The 17,222-nt window shown below is 41.9% G+C and overlaps 1 protein-coding gene across 1 annotated transcript in view; it reads left to right on the top strand.

The window, feature by feature from the left end:
• The first annotated feature begins 10,309 nt into the window (after positions 1 to 10,309).
• The window catches only part of aatkb (apoptosis-associated tyrosine kinase b), a 69,972-nt gene continuing 63,059 nt past the window's right edge, over positions 10,310 to 17,222 (top strand). The window contains exon 1 of the mRNA XM_082544410.1: positions 10,310 to 10,896. Coding sequence (XP_082400536.1) covers positions 10,821 to 10,896 — 76 coding nt within the window. The 5' untranslated portion in view covers positions 10,310 to 10,820. The remainder of the gene's footprint in view (positions 10,897 to 17,222) is intronic.

The following is a 17,222-nucleotide window of genomic DNA, read 5'->3' as shown; positions in this document are numbered from 1 at the left end:
TGTCCAACCAGGAGGCGTTCATAGAGCATATTCAGGACATCCTGTAGAGATGATGTCTCTCAGCTGGGGAGAGGGAGGTCTGGGCACATCTAGGAATGCTGCCCCTGTGTCCCACACCCAAATAAGCAGGACAAAATGAATGAAGCTTATTTTTTCCCATCTGGAAAGGAAACCTCACTGTAAGTCTTCAGGCAGACAGCTGAAGCATTTTGTTTCTGACTGACGTCCTGTGGCGTTTCATTCATGCTTTATTTACCCTGAAGGGCACAGTTGGTTACAGAGCTCGGGCTGCCAGCTTTAACCTTCTCATCAAATAAAAGAGAAACTTTAAATACAGATATACAGCATCCAGTCCGGAGTAAGTGTTCTTTTGTGTTCTGCATCAGTTTCCACAGCGTTACCTCAGCTTTTAAGAAAAAGTGAATTTTGTTTTTATCCCCAGTGCAGACTGATAACGCAGCATGACGGCTGCACTTCATTGCACGATGGTAAATTGAAAACCCAAATCTTTCCACTCCTGTCACTCCCACTGCTCTTTTAAAAAAATCTTTGGCATGAAAAAAGTGTAATTAATCTCATTAAGATCCCTGAATTGGGTGTTGAAGGACTCATCCAGCGAGCCTCGGAGCCTAATTGAAATTGACTCCATAAAGGCTAATTCAGCTGAGGCGTCACATTTAGCAGACACACATTAGTGTGGTGCATTAGCACGGCAGAGTCGTGCATACAACCTCCTAATGATGTGTGAAAACACAAAGCTGTGTCCTGATGCTGTGTGTATAACAGTATTGTGCTGCACTGCCTGTGACTGAAAGTAAGTTGAATCACAGAGACATTTAACTCCTGCCAGCGATCCTGCAGGAAAACGGATCTAAAATGACAAAGAGACATTTTGTCTAACGTGTGCAGCCTGATATGCAGCCATGCTGGCAGGTCTCCAGCCCAGCAAACTAAATTATGACTAAGCAGCTGTCATTATTTATTCAGTTAACTGACTCACAGGTTCATTCAGGGGTGACAAACACAAGGCCCGGGGGCTACAATCAGCCAAAGATCTGCAATCTGACTCAGTGGATAGCTTTGGGAAATGTTTAGGAGCACATGAATTTTAGACCAAATTTTCATGTTTTACAATTTTTCGTACTGATAAACTGATATTTCTTTCATTTACTACAGAAGCGTTTCTTTATAATGTACAAAAATTGAGACATACTGTTGAAACTGTACATTGATGGCAAGAGGGAAATTCACTGGTCCTGCCCACTTAAGATAAACGTATGGCTACCCACGATGTAAAACGAGTTTAACATCCCTGGGTTAGTTTATAAATGTCAGGAAAGAGTGAGCCTGACCCTTAGCAGACACCTGAAATTATTGTTTTTCTATGTTTCAGTTTATTGTTGAGGTCAGTGTTTAGTGAGAGAAGGGAACAGGTGGAGAGAGCACGGAGAGGTGGAGGTATGCTCTGGAGAGGAATGAAAATCAGTTGAAGAAGACAGAATGCATGAATAAAGTCCATTATTCGCCCTCCCCTCCTTTATTCATTGTCCTCTGCTGGAGGTTTCTAACCTTGGGCGGAGCCTCTTGGAGCCACTGGTGTCATGTGCCACTGTGACACAAAACGAAAGCGGTAAATTTAAGTCAGAGTGATGAGTAATATACCAAACAAACCACCTTCTATTAACAGTTTTAATTCATTTTTTATATAAATAAATGCATAAAACCATAACTGTACATACTTGTGAGTAATTTCAAAGTGAATTTGTGTTAATACTGCAGTACATCCACAGCCCACCAGTGGACCCCAGCCAACACTTCGGGAATCACTGCTCAGGTAAAATATCACCAACTTCAACCTCTGCTCAACATAAAGTAATGAAATAAATTTCACTAGCTGGGCCCGCGTCCTAATTTAAGTTTGACAGCGTTTTAGTAGGTAAAGGTGATGCTTTGACATGAATTGAGCTGCGGTTTGGGGAAGGCCTTGAAGGGGACTGGCGACGGCTCCCGGGCCTGGCAGATCCCCATGCACTGAATAGAAATGGAAAAGTTAAAGAATGGAGAAGAAGGAGGGAGGGTGGGGCACGTAAACGAGAATGATCAGCTTGCAGAACTGGGGGAACCTATATAGATGACAGCCGGAAGAAGCGTGTTTGGAGGCGTGGTCCTGCTCCTGAAATTCTGATACATAATCTCCAATAAAACAGAGACAGCACCACCCTCAACACAGTGACCTCCGTCAGAACAAGAGTTTGACTGTTTCAACATCTAAAGCTAAGAAACTTAACGTGATACCTCAGGCTGATTCAAGCCTGAGACCAGTATTGCCATGGCAACAATAAGTGCTGCTTTGAGTGGTGGCATTCATAAAAAAAGAGGAAACAATGGCTCTTAATTTGCAGTTTGCCCACCACAGTGAAAGCAATGAGAAGGGAAAGAGTTTTCAGAGACTGCAGTAACATGCTGGGAATATGCAGTGAGGCTGTCAGCTCTTTCTGTTTGCCCGAGGAAACTGCCCCAACTAATGGTTTAACGAAAGTACTGAGCCCTGTCAAATCAGGAAGCCACTGCATCTAAGGTTTGCTACAGGTTTGCATTATATCAAGATTTCATACAACAGGAGGTTTGCTATGCTATCTACAGTACAACAGACTGTAGTCAGTTTGTCTCCTGTCATTTATTTACCATGTTATTCCAAAGACAAACACTAACATCTTTAAAAAATGTTGAAATTCTAATGTCTTGGTTTTCTTGGGTCCTTCAAAGTTACTCTGTGATATACTTGGTTGTAGAAAAATGAAATGTTCCCAGTGCTCATTAGATTTTAACACATACAATGCCAAAGAGTCCTTTTTGGAGTCATTTTTATTGCAGAATATGTTGTTGAGTCTTACCGTGATCGCCTTGATATACTGTACATCCTATTGAAAGAGGATGTTAGGAGCAGATCTGATGTGGGGGAGAGTCACACCTTTCTGTGAACCATGTCAGATAGGAAGGACGAGGCTGATTGATTTGATTGGAGCAATGGAAGGAAGCACGGTTGAGATTTCATGATGAAACCAATCAGTGCACACAGGAAGCTCCTGTAAAGATTTACTTCTTTCTAACTTTCAGGAAGTGATACATTTCTAACCACTGACTTGTTGCCTTACACACTGCAGGAGGTTTAATGTTTTATACTTTTTATTGTGCATTCAGAAATGGCTGGGAAGGAAGATGAGCAGAGAGACGGTCAAGATACAACAAAGCATTGTCTGTAAAATGGTTTGCAGATATGTAAATTTCTCTAAATGGGAAAACTCTGAGACAAAGTTGCAGAAGGAAACTCTTCCTTTTAGGAGTCAAAACAAAACGGTTCAGTGCCTTTGTTAGATGGAGAAACAGGCTGTGGGGCAGCCAGCAGGGGTCTTAGCTTGTAAACAAGCAAAATGACTCTTTTTTCTAATATAATTCCACAAATTAACAATCTGCTGCATCCAGGAGCAACATAAAAGGGTGCTGTTAGAATCACTGTAACACACTCATTTAGGGCGTTATCTGTTTCCTGGCAGTCAGCACAATGCGCTGCTCCTGTTTCTCCCTGCAGAGTTTGTTGCTGGAGTTTGTGCCTTAATCATTTTCCTTCCCCATGGGCATTGTTCCTGCCTGCAGGACGTAGGGGTAACTCCACCACCCAAGCAGATGCTCACGAACAAACATTTAGACTTCGTAATTAATTAGTCTTCAATATATTTGCTCATGCATTTTAGAACCTTGAGAATAACAGCGCTGATTTAAGCACACATTTAAGAAAGTGGAAAAACTCTGATAAAAAAATCACAATTTATAGAAAAACTGATCCTCCAAATAAGGAATGTGGAGGATTTATATGTGAAATAATAAGGAAACAACAAATATAGTGTCAAAAAGTGTTTGCCTCCTTTCTGATTTCCTATTTTTATATGTTTGCCACACCTAAATGTTTAGATCATAAAATAAATGTAAATATTAGACAAAGACAACACAAGTAAACACAAAATGCATGTTATTATAACATAAATAAACTCTGGTGTATGAAAGCTGAGCTCAGTTTCTCTAGCCACACCCAGGCCTCATTACTGCCGCACCTGTTCTCAATCAAGGGAACTCTTAAATAGGACCTGCCTGACAAAGTGGAGTAGAACAAATAATCCTCAAAAGCATGATGTTATGTTTCAATCCAAGAGAATTCAGGAACAAATGAGAAACAAAGTAACTGACATCTTTCAGTCTGGAAAAAGTTATAAAGTCATTTCCAAAGCTGTGGGACTCCAGTGAACCAAAGTGTGAGTCATGATGAAAACATGGAGCAGTGATGAACCTTCCCAGGAGTGGGCAACCAAAATTACCCCAAGAGCGCAGCGCCAACTAATCCAAGGGGTCACAAGTGACCAGAGAATGACATCCAAAGAACTGCAGGCCTCCTTTGCTTCAGTTAAGGTCAGAGTTCATGATTTACAATAAGAAAGAGACTGGCCTGTAAGGCAGAGTTCCAAGACAAAAACCAGTGCTGAACAAAAGGAGCACAACAGCTCGGTTTTGTCAAAACATCTTAATGATCCCCAAGACTATTGGGGAAAATACTCACAAAATCTGAACTTTTTGGAAGGTGTGTGTCATATCTGGAGTAAAAATATCATAGCATTCCAGAAAAGGAACATCAAACAAACAGTAAAATGTGGTGGTGGTAGTGTGATGGTCCAGGGCAGTTTTGATGCCTCAGGTCTTGGACTTGCTGTGGTTCAACCATTCGTGACCTCAGGCTGAAGCACACTTGGGTTCTACAATAGAACAATCATTTATGGTGATCCAGGATCACCAATCACTTTTTCACACAGGGCCATGTAGGTTTGAATTTTTTAATCTTTTTCATCTTTGTCTAATATTTACATTTGTTTGATGATCTGAAAATATTGTGGGTAAAAACAAAACAAAACATGCACTTCAAACCACTATACATGAGTTAGCAACATATACTGAATGTGAGCAGCATGTAAGCATGTGAATCCTGTACAATATGGGATTATGGGATACAATGTGCTAAGTCAACTGTTCTGCTTGCTTAGCAGATCTGCATATTCAGATGAGATGTAGAGATTTTTTTTTTCATAGCGTCAAAGATAATTTTTTTGTATTTAATTTAATTGTTCTGCCAATTGGAGACCCTTTCTCCTGGAAACTGTTTGTGTCATATTAAATATTAAATCCTGTGAGTTGTTCTGTGTTTTTCGTAGCTGACAACGATGCATGCTGTCAAAAACTGCAACTGAACTTTTGTTTCAAGAAAGAACTTCACTGGCTGCACTCCTACCTGGAAGATGGGCATTAATATGAAAGACTGTATATAAAAGGTGGATGTGACCACCATGATTGTTTTTAAAGCTTCTTTGAAAGTGGATCTATATCAGCTGGGGCTAAAGTTCAGCACCACCCCCAAGCTGTACTTCTCTTGTTTATGGACCAGATATGGTGCCAGCCAGGTTTCCTGTTGGACACTCATTATTGGGGCAGCCATGTGACCTCACTGAACATTCATTGATGTCATCCATTGGTTCTGGACTCTGTTTTGGTGTTTTGGCTACTGCCATGTTGGGTTCTGGGAGCCAAGAACCCGACAGTATCCGACATATTTGGACAGGAGACCAGAGCTGTGTCCCAATTCAGGGTCTGCATCCTTCGGAGGCAACATATGAAGGCTGATTATGTCACAGCTAGGCGACGAAGGCTGTCCCAATTCAAGGGCCACTCCAAATGTGGTCGACAAATGGATCCTTCATTTCCCCGGATTTTAAGGATGGGTCAGGTGCATCCTTCGTGGCCCAACCTATCCCAGAATTCACAGCACGGCCCAGCCAATTCCAGTTTCCAACAATGGCGGCAGCTACTTAGTTTTAATATTACTCTTATTACTCTTACTGGGTTGCAAAATAAACTTTTAGCATATTTTCAGGCGAGAATGTGGGTGTGTAAACTTCAAATATCTGCTCGATTTATCGAGACATCGCATATTTGCAAAAGTGCTCTGACGTTTTCAGAGACGTCTGTTACCCACCAGCTTGATCGCTGGCCGGGTGGTCGAGGCTCACTAGACCCGGCGAGAACACCGGAATTCCGGCAAATCGTTTTCAGACCCCCTGCAGTCTTTCGCTACTCAGGTTAAACATGGATATATAAGTCACTTAGATCACTTAAAAATGTTGCTGTTTGGCTTTTTTCAGTGTTTTATTTGTTCCTGAGTTTGGCTGAGATTAAAGTTTTGGTTTTCACACAGCATCAAGCAGAAAATTGATTAAACAGAAGTGTGAGATGGTCGAGAATTTACTCCAATGTCCTGTTATATTTTAGTGAGCAAAGAGCAGACTGAGTTTATCAAACTCCACCGAGACAGCTGGCGACGCAAACGTGAAGGCTAGACCGTCCCATTTTACAGCCTCGCACCTCCAGCTTTTTTTGGTCTTTGGTTAGGGATGTGCTTATGTTTATATATTAGCAGATAATTAATGCTTTACTGAAGACTAAACCTTGATGATAGCAGAGTCTTTATAACCACACCTAAATGTCATTCCATCAGACACCATTAAACACAGCAACGGTCTGACCAACATGCTCTTTCAAATGTATTCAACACTTCTCTGATGGGTTTTTAAGAGAGAGGCAGGAATTCATAAAATATTTCCAGTCAACACAATATAATCTACTAGAATATTCTATTTGATCGAATATTTCTAAGTTGTTGTTACAAGCTTGTTGGAGCAGATGCTCTTTACAGGCCCCACAGAGTGAAAGCAGAAAGCAGTAACTCAGGATCTCCAGAGGGAGCTGTTAAGGCTGTTAAGGCCCGGGGCCACTGCGATCCACCCTCATTGCCCCCCTGGGACAGCTCTGAATTGTGGGGTGAGGATGAAGGTGGACGTGGTGTCAGGGGTGAATTGCTTTTTAAATTCCATCAGTGTAATTCTGCTTTACCTGCCACAAAATACATGCAGGTTGATTTGCATAATGCTTTGGGTGTAATTAGCTGACAAGAAAAATACATAAAGGTACAAAGATTCAGCGCAGCTCACCTCAAGCTCTTCCCACTTGGTGTAAATGTTAAGTAAGAGGGAAGCACTGTCTTCTCTGCTGGCATTTCAGAAATCCATCTTATCCTCTCCTTTCTGTTTCCAGGGAAACCGCAGACATGCAACACAATGTATCAGTGAGTCGAATATGACGTGATGAAACAGTGAAACAAGAGGAAGAGGAGGAGGCGGAGAAGAAGTGAAAAGACTTAGAAGGAATATTCCTGTCAGAGAAATCAAATATCCAAAAATAGGAAAATATAGACTCTCCTTCATCTTCCACATGCCGTCCTCTCCTTGCCTTCCTCTGCTTTCACTGTCTCAGTACACAGGTACACACAGAGAAATCACATCTAGTACTTCATAAAATACCAATAAACTTATAGATCTAACTTAATTTAAAGGCTATAGAAAGTCAGTTCTTCAGCAAATATCATTTTTAAGCCTCCACAGATTAATTTTTGCACAATATTAATTTACCACCATCAACACAGTCTGGACTGGTAGACCAAGGCGGGGCACTAGAGAAGCTATTTGTTCTTCACCCCCTGACTGTCTACTTAGGCATATGGCCTTAGTTGAAGCTCCTTTGGGAGGATGGGGTATCAGGTCCGCTGTCAGGGACTGTTTGGTGCCTGTACAGCTGCAGGGAGATCAGGGTTTGGATTGTCAGCAATAGGCCACACTCATTGTCGGTGGTTGCTGGACTCTGCTAGAGCTGCCCTGTGTTTATAACTTTTGATGGACAGAATTTTGAGGTACTACCAAGAGCCAGTGGGCGTCTAGTTTGGTAGCCTGATCTGTTGTGCTGAAGAAAGAGCTGAGTGTGAAGGCCAAGCTGCTGATTTGCATCCCCACTCTCATCTGTGACCACAAGCTGTGTGTAGTGACTAGAAGAATGAGAATGAGCTTCTTCTGAAGGCTGTCTGGACTCAGAGATGGGATCAGGAGCTCAGGCATTCAGGAGGGGCTCAGAGCAAAGCCGCTGATCCTCCACAGCTACAGAACCCAGCTGAGGATATGTACTTTTGAGACATGCTGTAAGAGAGAGAGGAATGTTTGAGTATGACCTCCACAGTAAACCTCAACTGAAAGCCCAAGGAAACAATATGTTTGACTGAACCCACGTCATTATCGTAAAGCCTCCAGTACAATTTCACAGACTTAACAAATGTATGCTGTTCATTCTCAGAGTGCACAGGTGTGACTTTGGTTATAGCTTTGGGGCATGTTCTTGACCCTAAAGCACTAAAACTGAATCTAGTTCTCAATATGCACCTGAGGTACTTTTACTATGTTGTTTATTTATTGTAGGATTCACTTTTTTTATTATTCGGTCTATCTCTGCCTGCCTATCTAGGTGTCAGCTATCTAAATATCAGATTCTGCTCAATTAAATAAAAATAAAAGAGTAATGTATTTTTCTACAGGTGTGGTTACTTAACCATAACATTGATTAAAAAACCCAGCATGATAAGAGGTGATTAAAATAGCCTTCACCTTAGGAAATGTGCTTTTTGCCTGCTTGAGGGGCACTTTCACTCTTGATGCTTGAGTATGTTTTGCAGCTAATGGTTTTTGCACACCAGTAAAACTGTGAATGCAGGACTCTCATGCATTAGAGGTTTTTATATAAAACATCTCAGTGCTTCAGTGGGCATTATAACAGGGTTAGGGTTAGACTATTTTGGGATCTGCAGAACAAAGAAGAATGTAAGATGAAAATGGCCCTTCAGGACATACCGGCTGCAAAGTAATCTGATCAGTGAGGAAACCCACGGGCAGCTGAAAGGGCAACAAGAGGGAAATAAAATGCAGGCTTTTAGAAATGAGCATTTGTTGAGATGTATTTCTCCCTTAATCAGGCCCCTTAATGTCTCAAGACTTCATCGTCCCACATCATCCCAACAGAGCACTTTGCTCTCACACTGCAGCCTTACCTGAGTTTCTAAAAGTAGAATGACAGGCTGAAGCTTCAGGTCTGGATTCAGGAGACAGGCATAAACTCTGGATCAGGTGAGCGTGTTGTGCTGCTATATTCTCAAGCTGTTCGGTAACATGCACTCATGCACTGAGTACTTGTGTTTTGTCTTCCTTTACTCCCTTTCCTCTTCTTATTTCCCCTCACCATCTAGCTAGCCCCTGTTGAAGGCCTCTTCCTGTTCAGGGAGTTCTTTCTTCCCACTGTTGTCAAGTGTTTTCTCATAGGAGATCATCTGATTTTTATATTTTCTCTCACAGTCTTTACCTTACTATACAGAGCACCTTGAGGTGAGTGTAGTTGTGAACATGTATAGTTTTGAATGAAACTGAATTGAATTTGTCACCCAGAAACAATTCTTACTTACACAGCACTGGTGATTTTTGCGTTGCTCTCTGTGTTTCTGGCACTTCAAGTAGGGATATTCACCAGGACTAGATATCTATTAATAATAAACTATATATTGCATAACAATTCATCCATGCAACAAAGAGCAGGGTGCACAGCTACAGTGATAGAAAACCTAACAGAGAGTTTGTGTTTGTGCTTTGAGCCATTATATTTATCCCTTTTCTTTCTTTGGCAGCTCAGCCTGTGACATCTCTGTGGCCCAGCGTGGGTGAAGCATTACAATCATAGTAAGGATGTAAGATACACAAGGAAAAAAAAAGTTAACTCCCTCTGGTGCAAGGAATCCAATCTGATGAGAGGAGAGGAGGATGGGGGGATTGGCTGAGGCTGAATGCTGTGGGGTGGGGGGAGGGGGCCTCATCCAACATGTATGAACAGCAGGATTAGAGCGGGGATAGTCCTGAGAGCCAAGTCCTGCTGTGTGCCTTTTTCCTGCATTACATCACAGCCTGTTCATGGGAGATTTTCTAAATGGCTATCATTTTACTCATCCAGGGAAAGACACTGCTGCGGGCTCTGTTTCTACAAGCATAACACAAATATAGTAACACCATAGAAGAAAAAATAGAAATGAAGGTGCGGCCTTTACGTCAGTAATGGCAAATTGTCTTTTTAGCAGGAAAAACAAACGTTTCTCGCTGCCGATCCTTCACTTCAGTACTGTATATGTCAGTCAGCTGAACTTGCTCAAGCAGCACAGTAGCCTATCCACAGTCTCCCTAGCCCACCTCCCCCCTTTTTGCAGACAGGGCGCAAAAACGCTCCATAAATTCTCTTTGGGTGCATTACCGAGCAAGATGGCGCTCTCGCTGTCAGCACCTCGGATAGCTCCGGCAGCTCTGACAGAAAACTGAACGTTTGTCCCGTTTTTATTTATTTTGCAGAGGTGTCATTGTGTGAGATGTTCGCTGGGAGCTCTCAGGTGATGTGAACGGCATCCAGGTGTCGGGAAACTGAGCAGCCAAAAAAGAAAGAAGAAAAGAAAAGGAGAGCCACAATCCACAAATCAGGATCAAGTTAACAGTACTTTTGCAGAGGTGAAGGAAAAACTAGATTTTGGAGGTCGGGAGAATTTTTATTATTATTTTATTATTATTTTTAAATATTTTTTGAAAAAGTCCTCAGATTGTGGTGACTTTATATTGAAGGAGGACTGCGTCTCTGCCCGCATCTGTCTTAAATCACACCGATAAGAGGAGGAATGGAGGGGCGCGTTGCGAAATGACATAGGTCCGCTTCGGAAGGGAGAAATGAAGCCATGCTCGAGAAATAGTGTCGCCTAATTTGCTTTCCTCCGAGTCCTGCATTTGCTTTCTCTTTCGGTCATTGCCACGCCGGCTGTGAAGATGCTGGCTCTCCTGATGATGATGTCTTCAGGGTTTTTCAGCCCCGGCTTTGCTCTCAGCTCCCATTTCAGCTCAGGTGAGCCGACGCAGACACTGTGCTTTTATTTAAGAATGCTCCTTAAAGCACTGACAAAGCGAGTACATGTTATCATTGCTGAATGCACATCATTATATTCTATAGAAACGATGTGATATCCCCACCTGCGATTGTGTGTCCTTGCATTGGGAGGGAAAAAGCGATTTAATGAGAAATTGTGGCTCCAGCGTGTAAACGATGCCTATTTTTAAAACCTCTACACACACAGCTCTAATATTTGCCTCCATCCAAAACCTCAGGACAGCTGAACAGTTCAAAGGCGATCTGGGTGGAAAGGTGAAAGGGGGTAGGGAAGTTGAAAGGTGAAAAGCAATTGTGGGAGCTGAGGAGCAGAGGCTTCCTCCTAATTGGAGCAGGGAGAGGAGGAGTAGGCTAGCTGGACTTATCCAATTAATGCTGACAAAGGAGAGGATTATGGGAGACAATGAACGGAGGCAGATTACCTCACATAACGATGAAATAATCAGAAATCACCGGAAACCAAAATGCTTCCTTTTTTATGATTCAGCGTAAGCAACTGCTGGCCTGTCATTTCGGTGGTTTCTATGGCAACCAGGAGGCAGCAATCTGTAGCATTCCCATTTTTTTTCTGTCCACCTGTGAATAATACATGAATTTATTCCTACTGTCTACAACAGCACTTTCAGTTTTTGGACCGCTTTTTTGAACATAAAGCCTTCTGTGAGCCATAAGTCTAATGCGCATGTCTGTTGTCTTCCCTTTGCTATTCGCCAAATATGCTTAAGTGCATCCCCGCCGCCTTCCTTGCAGTGGCTACAATGGTTTCATAATGCCCTCCTGCCCTTTTCAAAACACATTATCTGAATTGCATAAATCCCTCTTCCCCCATTCCAACATTTAGCCTCTGCAGCATTCGGTTTGTACCAGGTCACTAAATGAGAAAACAACTCTGTATTGTCAGAGTCCCATTTGCTCAAGAATATGAGTCATGACCTGTTTGTGTGTTGTGCCTATAAAAGTGCTGAATTTAATGCTTATATTTTGAGTTGTCAGTTGTGATGCAAATGCATCTTCCCCATATGGTTTTATAATTTAGAGTGCTATGTTGTGACCAAGGTGTATCAGACTCTTTCATGTGGGACCAACATATAGAAACAAAGCTGGCCCAGGAGCCAGAACCCAAAGTAACTACTTTGCAAAGTATATATATAGATAAGTGATGACATTAATTACTCAAAAAGTGAAAACAATGGATAATTAGAAATATTTCTACAGTAGATGTAGGCAGGTGGTTTGAATCATAGAGACGTAAAAAAGATTTTTTGTTTAGCTGCAGAAACTCTACATTTCTAAGTTTATCCCATCTTATCCCAGACTATTTATCATGTGTATTGTAGTGTATACACAATATATTGTATTTGACTTGGACCTGTGCTGTCAGCTTCTTTTAAAAAGAAAATCTTGGCTATAGGTGAATTTGATTGGCCTTAAATGTAAATACTTGCAAACTGGGTTACTGCTCTAATGTACCTTGCATCAGTTTGAGCTGCATTTATGTGCCGCATGGATTAAAATGAGTTTGACATCCCTTGTCTAAAATAATGTCAAAGGAAAACTGAGAGATTTTTCAACCAATAGACCAATTTGTCATGTAGATTTGGGAAATGCTGACTCTCAATAATTTATAGTAAATCTACCTGTCTTTACCTCAGAGGTACAGACTGTATATTAAAGATGGACTTGGCCCACTGGTTTTAGATTCTGGCTTTTGAAGCATTTTAGCAGCTGCTGTTTTAGGGGGCCTCATCCAATTTTTTATGTCTTGATAGATTAGCTGTTGTGTTCCTTTTTGTTTTTCCTTTTCTTTGCGTAATGTTTCAAATGCAGTTAAAAATGTAGCTTTTTTTTAAATAAGGGAAAAATCAACTGCAGAAGCTGCCTGATGTAGCTGAGAAATAGAAATGTCAAAGCAAATATGATTATAGAAGGACAAAGTGAAAGAGAGAAGGCTCTCCCTGTGATGACCGTTGTGTAAGAGGGCGGATACAGGGATGACATCACAGCCCAGTAAAGGCAGGGCTTGCTGATGATGGTGTGGGTGATTTTTACTGGCAGCGCTGGCTCGTTTCCCGGGCCCCAGGTTATCCATTTCATATTTCTCAGTGGGCTCTTGGCTACGCATACAGCAGCACGCTCTAATTACATGGACACAAAACAGAAGGGGAAGCAGGACAAGGCGTGTTTGAAACCCCCAGCAGACCTTCATCTCTACAGGCTATCACTAAACAACCAGGTCGAGCTGCTGGAGGACGCAGGCAGGGAGCCAGAGGAGCAGGTAAAACCCAGTTGAGAGGGGTTGTTGACTCGAAGATGTATGACAGGAGTTGGTCGAGGAGGGCGTGTGTTGATCTTTGATCTTCACACTGAGGAAAAAACTAGGTTGCATCCAAAAATCAGGGATTAAATGTGATCGAGCAGCTGATGTTGAAGCTTTGATGGAAGGGGAAGCTCAAACTGGTGGCAACCTACAGAAGTGCAAGGTACAAAGCTATGATTATAATTTAAATTCATGCTATTTACAGCAATTGAAAAGCCTCTAAAAGCTTCCTCCTCTGATCTGCACCTTAAAACCTCCTGTTAGGAACAGCTCTCCAGTACTCACACTGATGTGAAGAGATGAAAGGACTGTGTGAGTCTTTGCAAGCACAAGCTGCTTTTTTTCCAGTTGTGTTTTCAGTTTCTGCAGAGCAGCTTGTTAAAAAAATCATTTCTGTACTGAAAGACCCGGAGTGTCTTAAGTGAGGCTGCAGCAAACATGCCTCTGATTACTAATAGCTTTTGCACTCAGAGAGCTTCTTTGTGTTTGTGCGTGCATGTGTGTGTTCGTCTGAAGAATAATCGCTTCTGATTGCACACAAACTATTTTTCTAGACGGAAACAAACAGCCTCCTACGCACGTGTCTCCACCTCGGTTCAAATTAAGATCCAGCTGTTGTGATTTAAGGTGAATTCCTGTCAAACTCTACTTGTTTTAGAAATTCTTGGGTTGCATTAGTCGAAAATGTGCTCTCAGCACTGATACGTTAATAGCTCGATGCAACATAAAGATGCCGTCAGCAACAGCCAGGCTGTTTACCATTGTCTGAACCCTGAATCCTTTTTACCACGGCGGCTTGTAAACACTGTACATCTGAAATATGTCCAACATATTGTGGACATTGCATTGTAACTGCTGAACCTGCTGCACAGTTAAGCTTCTGTACCTTAAAAAGAGCACAAAAGGTTAAGATCTGGCAGTCTCTCACATCTAAAGACAGCGCTGCATAAGCCAGAGTTTTTAGTTATAGACTATAAGATTTTGCAAAGACTGTGGATCAGTGTCTCAAACACTGCAACCAGAATCTTATAGGGATTATTTCACGTCTATCTCAATAGGCCTGTGCTACAGATCTGCAGGATCTTGGGTTTAGCAATGGAATTTCAGATTTAACCCAGGGTTATTTTATTTATTTATTTAGAATTAGGGAGGTGCTCATTTCTTAACAGGCTGCATTCACAATGGTAACAAATGCTGCAGACCTAACTGGCCCCAGAGCAGGTTCAAAATAAGAGACTAGTCGTTTAAATGGAAAATGAGATTGTCTGATGTCTCAGTGTTTTTCTCATGAGAATTCAGTCGTGAAAAACAAAGATTTTTAGGACAAGCTCTATTCTTTGCCAGCTTTCCTGCTTCTGCAAACAATTGTAGCCACGTTGCATTATTTTACAAGCCTTAATATGATTCTATAATCCTAAAACATGATTCTAAGCTGTGCGTGTAGCAGGCAGAATGTGGACTCGGGATGCAGGAACAAATTCAAAAGGCATCTTTAATGCTGTTACCTGCAATAATAAAAAGCATACATGAATAGAGGGCAAGAGCTGGGAAACAAAAGAGTGGAAAACATGGATTCAGAAAACACACACACCATGAGAGAGGACACAACAACAGACAAGGGGAGACTCGGACAATAAATATACATCGGGTAATAATGAGAAGAATCAGCCACGAAATACAGCGGGAACAAATCAGGCATAACAGGAAAGGGGAGGTTACACTCAGCACAATGCACAAAAGAAAAAGAGACTGCCAAAATAAAACAGGAAATGGAGGAACAGAATCGATCTTCAACAAAACCAAAGGAAGGAACAAAATGCATAAAACAACAAAAACGTCAAATAACAACAGAAGACTAAAGCCTTCTTATAATCCCTTCACAACAACAGATGTGTAATCCACCAAAACTCAGAACCCCGGATCCAAGACCCAGGGACCGTGACAAAAGGAAAAGCTTAATTTAAGTAAAACCTCAATTTAATTATAGTCAGATCCTCTCTTGCCTTAAGGATCAGGTAGTGATACAGATAAGTCTGTTAGCTTACACGGCCAGCTTTCTTTTCTGGCATTTATGCAGCAGTTCTCCAGCCTTACTGACCACCAAAACCACTTAAAGTGCACAAGGATTCATAGCACACACACACACACACACACACACACACACACACACACACACACACTGGGTGAAGTATGGCACGTTTTATTGTTTAACTGCCTCAGAGTTGCTTTTAATTTCTCAAATATTTTCACTCCTCTGCCTCTTTTATGTGAGAACAGTGGGTTGACTTATCACCCTGATCACCAGCTTCTTGTGGAGGTATCTTGGCATGTTGGACTTGCTCTGTGGCTTTTGACCACAGCTGTGCTTGTGTGAGAAACAACATTGCACAAAGTGGACACGACACTGGGTGAGAGAACAAAGAGAGTGCTCCTGTTGATGGTGTTTGCCTGATGATAATAAAACTTAAGATGTGTTTGATTTTCTCAGAATGTTAAAAAGAAGTTTTATGATCTCTTAATGGCAAAAATTTGAGATGATAGGATGAAATATTTGGAGAAGTTGTTCAAAGTAAGGGCTCCGATAATTCACTGACTGCAGGAACATCAGGAGCCAAAAGTCTGATGTTTAATGTGCTTTAGTTTTCTCACAAAACAAATTAGAGCAGAACAGAAAGTTAAACATTCATCCCTTTGGATTTGGGCGTGTGTCATACCAGCTGTGTGTAAAAAGAGCTGTGATGATTTTAACGTCTCGTGGCGATTCAAAGGCAAACTCAATGAAATAATAATGAAATGTAATTCTTCATTGATCCTTGTGGGGAAATTCTCTTGTCTTTCTGCATGGTGGCCAGGGTCACCCGTAACACAGCAGCATAATAGACTCATCAGGGTCCAGCATCCTGCCTCTCTGCTGCCGTACAGAGATGGTCCAGCATGAGGCTCTGTGTTGGCCAGCAGTGTGATTGCTGCTCTGTAAATGAAGTGGGATTCATCTTAGTTCATGAGTGTGTGGGAGGTGGGACCACCTACTACTGAGCTGAAGCCACACTTAATTAAAAAAGTGTCACGGTCCACGCAGAAGCTCTTTTTCCACACAGGAGCACTGCTTTAAAATGACCTCCTGTCCAATATCAGTGTTTCCAAAACCACGGTGACTTTGATTTATATTAGTAGGTATTCAGTGTTTTTTGTAGCTGCCTAACGTTCAGTTTTTATACGCATGGCTGGGTCTATGTGCATCTATGTGTGGCTCTGTGACAGACTAGTGGTTAGCCCAGGTTGTACTATCCCAGTGAGCATATAGAGCAATACAAGCTGTTTCTTTGCATTGCTTTCAGTCCAGTAGAAGTCAGAGCTTCACAGTTACAGAAGATGCCCCCACTGATCACTAAGGCAATCCAAAGAGCTTTAGCAGCAGTTGGCATGAGCTAGTCACTAACCTTGCTCACAGCAAACAGGCTGATTACAGCTGATTACAGTGATCAGCTTCTCCTTTATTTTGATGTTGGACGACAGGTTGCACACACATCCACCTGTTCTCTCGTTTATATAACAGACTCAACGGTAAAGCAGTGCATAAGCCCTAATGATGACGATGATGATAATGGATCACTAGAGCTTTAATTTTTACCACAACGGGAGTGTTTCACCTCCTGATCCTCTCATTGCTTGTTTCTGTAGATATTTCTGCACAGCTGGAGAGTTTTAGGTTCATTTCTGCTCTGATTTCAGATGCAGCGGTGCCCTTGAGCAAGGTTTATTATCCTGCGACTTCCATCTTACCCTGTTCTGTGTCTGACTAATGGGATGGATGATGGAGTGTGACACCCATCGCCTCTTTAGATCTCTTCTGTGCTTTCCCTCTAGCTCTGTGCCTGGATCCATGTCTCTGCAGGCCCTGATCAGGTCCACTGAATTTCACAGTTGATCAGAGAGATTCTGGTGTTGTTGACTAAATACACAGCAA

This window comes from Aulonocara stuartgranti, assembly GCF_965226115.1.
Source record: "Aulonocara stuartgranti genome assembly, chromosome: 8".
NCBI classification, from domain to species: domain Eukaryota; kingdom Metazoa; phylum Chordata; class Actinopteri; order Cichliformes; family Cichlidae; genus Aulonocara; species Aulonocara stuartgranti.
Note: the sequence above shows the minus strand (reverse complement) of the source record. Positions and strands in the feature narration are given on the sequence as shown.